This window comes from Galendromus occidentalis, unplaced genomic scaffold, assembly GCF_000255335.2.
Source record: "Galendromus occidentalis unplaced genomic scaffold, Mocc_1.1 scf7180000077167, whole genome shotgun sequence".
Lineage (NCBI taxonomy): Eukaryota > Metazoa > Arthropoda > Arachnida > Mesostigmata > Phytoseiidae > Galendromus > Galendromus occidentalis.
Window position 1 is genome coordinate 3,896 of NW_003805155.1, and position 3,904 is coordinate 7,799.

At 52.7% G+C, this 3,904-nt stretch overlaps 1 protein-coding gene across 1 annotated transcript; it reads left to right on the forward strand.

Moving 5' to 3' along the window:
• Positions 1-2,758: 2,758 nt before the first annotated feature.
• LOC100898206 (autophagy-related protein 101-like) lies at positions 2,759-3,421 on the forward strand. The gene has a single exon (XM_003741358.1). The coding sequence runs from the start codon at positions 2,759-2,761 to the stop codon at positions 3,419-3,421; it is 663 nt and encodes a 220-aa protein (XP_003741406.1).
• Positions 3,422-3,904: the final 483 nt, after the last annotated feature.

Consider the following 3,904-nt stretch of genomic DNA (forward strand, 5'->3'; position numbering starts at 1 on the left):
TTCTTCAAGCCACAATCACCTTTCCTGGATCCCGGCAGCGACATCTCACAATTGTGGATGTGCATGAGGTACTCGAGCAGTTGAATCGTCAGTCTTCTCTTCTCGCTTGTCAGATTGATTCTTCTCGGCCGAACGGCTTCGGCGGCTCGGACCCTCGGATCCGCTATACGGGCCCGCGCCGCGTTGCAGGATGCGCAGTCTTCGGAGACACACTTCTGGAAATGCTTCCGGAGTGACCGTGTTCGGTAGCAGCCATCGAACTCGCAGAGCTCGTGCTGATCGCAGAATAGCAAATGCTCGAGGATGCTCTTCATTCCCGCGCATCGGCCTTCGAAACAACGGCCCGGGGCACCGCCGTCCCCGACCCGGCAGCTGGAAGAGTGGAATATCAGTTCCAGTTGATCGGCGATCGCCATCGGAGTCCCTGGATTCGCTCGCATTGCAGCGAGACGATCGTCCATCGTTGACCGGAGATTTGAGTTGAATGTCCACGGAAGATCTACCACCTGCGGGGAATCGGGATGCAATTGGCAGAGATGCTTCGACTTCTCGGATCCAGATCTCGATCGACGTTCCTCCGATGCACAAGCATTCACACTCACCTCCCCGGAGTTCCCCGCGGGTCACAGAAATTTCGAAGTCTGCAAGCTCGATGCTCGCGACTTTCGTCTGCTCGAGAACCTGATGATTTCGTAAGCAGCGGAGACGCACTTCTCGAGGAAAATATCGACGAGCTCTCGCGTGACAAAGGAATGGCGTCGACGGCTATCGGAGCGGAGACTTCAGCTCGACGCAGAATCAAGCGGATCTCTGACATTCCGTAGTTGCCCATCGCTCCGGCGACGATATGCTCGGGGGCATTCGGTATTGGATTGATACGGAAGGCAACATGCCAGCTCCGAAATGTGTCAGAGACGCAACGGCCAGCGTCAGCTTCTTCCGGTGCCGCGCCGCCTCCATGGCTGGAGCCGTCGATATTTGGGGAAGCGTTCTGGGAATTTTCTTCTGAGCGGGAGAATCTTTCTCGAAGTCCTAATCTGAGACGAATTCACGGGATGTAGCCTTCAATCATCTACAAGAAGCGGCGGCTCGAACGACTGGTAGTTTCATATTGTTATACAGACCTAGCGGGGAGGTGTGATCGAAGAAGAACCCCCGGAATTCACGATGTTTAAGATTTGCGAGAATATGCGTACATTGCGTGCGGAATCACCGATTCCCCGAGCCGCACAGAGCTCCGGCGAATGAAGTCCCTCGGTAGGGAACGGTTACGTCTCGACGAGAGCGTTCGCGGTAGGCTCGGTCGAAGAGGGGCATTTCTTCGTGCTCGAATAGAATCCAAAAGATGCCCAAATGTCCAGAAAGATGTCCGGATGATTTCCCTGTGAAATTTTTCCGCCTGAGCATAAGAGCCTCTGGTGCCCCAGGCAGGTCAAAGCAGAACCAGCTTTGAGCGAGCTTCATGGAGAAAGACATATATTTCGATGATGACGGATCATTTGATATCTTGTCCGAGTCACCCCATGCGACTTCATCTGTGTCGGGGGCTCGAAATGTGTCACGGGAGTCCCACTCAGAATTTAGAGGCCTCGGTGGTCTCGAGATGTATCTACGCATCGTGTGTATGCTCGTTTGAGAACTGTGCCGTGCGTCAGATGCCCCTCCCATTTTCTTCGGGAACCTGTCCCGAATCCGTCGGAGTGTTCGCCGGGATTGGCGTCGACGAGGGGGTTCAATAGAAAGCTTGAGCTCACGCACGCGGATTTGTGAGAATCTTGTTCCCCCTCCGAGGAACCTCGAGTTTCATCTCGAACCTCGAGTTTCATCTCGAACCTCGAGTTTCATCTCGAACCTCGATGGATTGGAGGACGAGACGTCGAGCAGATCATTCCAATCTGCCCCATACGATTGTTTCTAATATTCCTGCTCGTTCTGAGTAATCCTGATTTTTCTAGAGGGGCTTCCGAAAATCGGAGCAGCATCAATCATGTTTCTCGGGTGACTCACTGGAGCTTGAAGCAGGAACCATTTCTTTGGAAGGAATTCATCCCCAACAGGCATAACTGTCTCATATTTTAATTGAGAGTTGCCTCTTAACATTGAGAGCCCACCAAACAACCGGTCGCGCAATGGTAGTGCAGAGGGGGATGCCGTTGATCCGAGGGCTGACCTCGAGTATTTGCGTGGAAAAATATCACTGACAGATACCTTACACCGATTGTGAATGGATACGGCAATCTCATCGTGATTCTTGCCAAGAAAGAAAACTTCCTTCACGTGTGTGATTCGAGAGGTCTTCCCGTTCTTGGGCTTCGGGATTGCAATTCGTCCTACCATCGAGGGGTCCGACGCTCGAGACTAGGTCGGCCAAGAGCAGGGGTCGAGAGATGAGCTTTCACCGTGATCTCAAGCAAAAAGCATCCGGGTGGATCTCACTCGCCACTCGCCGATGAGAATGATCGACGAATCACGTGATCTTTCGAAACACGCGGGATATCGAGAATTTCCGATTCGCTGCGAGCTTCCGTAGATCTATCTTGAGAGCATCCTCCCCGGTACGCCACTACGTTCGTCGTTCATGAGTGTCGACGCTTCAGAAACTCGAGAGCCGAGGACAACCGTTTCCGACCGAGGCGAAAACAGAATCAGACCGGCTTCGGCGGCGGCACGTTCCGCGCATCCAGCGTGCACCTCCATACACTGACAGGGACAGCGTTGTGATCTCCGCGAACAGGAGCCGGACAAAGACTGACAAGAAATGAACGCAAGAAGTTTCGATGTGGAGCTGAAGTTACGCGAGGAGGAGGTCGTAGAGGTTACGAGCGGCCTACTGCACACTATTCTCTTCCTGAGATCATCAGCTGCCGGTGAAAGTGGCAGCACAGTGTTCACCCGTGGAACGCCCCCCGTGACAAAGTTCTCGTACGTTGACTGCAGAACCATTGACTTCACTCACGTACAAGTGGAGAGCCCCGATCTCAAGAACCGCATACATCGTGAAGCAACCTTGTTCTTCACTCAGCTAAAACGCGGCCAACGCGGACGCGGGTCCATTACGCTGGAGTTCTATGAGAGATCAGAGGGGCTGCTCTCGACTTCTTGCGAAACATGGGAGATGTGGAGGATAGGAGTCACTCTCACGACGTGCGGAAGTCTTTTCGAAAAAAGACGGCACTCCCAAAAGGCCTGCGCGGAAATTGCCGACTTTGTGAGCTTGATAACGACCGCGGTAAACTTCGACACCCATCTGCCTCTGGCATACACGCCGGAACACGTCGGACGGATCTACGACACATCGTTGCGCGGAGTTCAGCCCTATTTGTTCAAGATCACTCACAGAATCGACTGTTTCAGACACTACAACCCTTCCGTTTTGACGGACTTGTGCAAATGGATCGGAAAGGGCGCGTTTCTAGACTGAGCCTGCGACTAATTTGGTGGACGCGGAAGCCTCGGCTCCATGTTCCAGATATGTGCTTGTCTTAAGCCGATATTCAAAGACGGAAACTTAGTTCCCCCGTGCTTGTTCCAGGAACTAAGTAGTACCTACAGCTAATCTGTTGTCGAAGATGAGTTCCAATTCCATTTGTTATGATCTCACTGGCACCTTAGGCAGTGAAATACGCAGACAGCCCGACATGGAACGTTTTTCGGAAATTGTTTTATCATCTTTCTTACTCGTGGAGAAAAAAAAGACCGAGATTCCTCTATCAGAGACTTTTAATAAAAGAAGCCGCGCTTCAGTGAAGTTCTAATGTTGGGTTGCGCGTTGTCTACTCTGCTCGATGCGGAGTCGCGATAATTTCGCGGCGGCGCGTATGATGGTCGGCGGGGGACTCAGTCTTCAGCAACTCGATGAGCTCGTCTCAGCTCGTAGCCGCTCCAACCGTAATTCGGGCTCCTC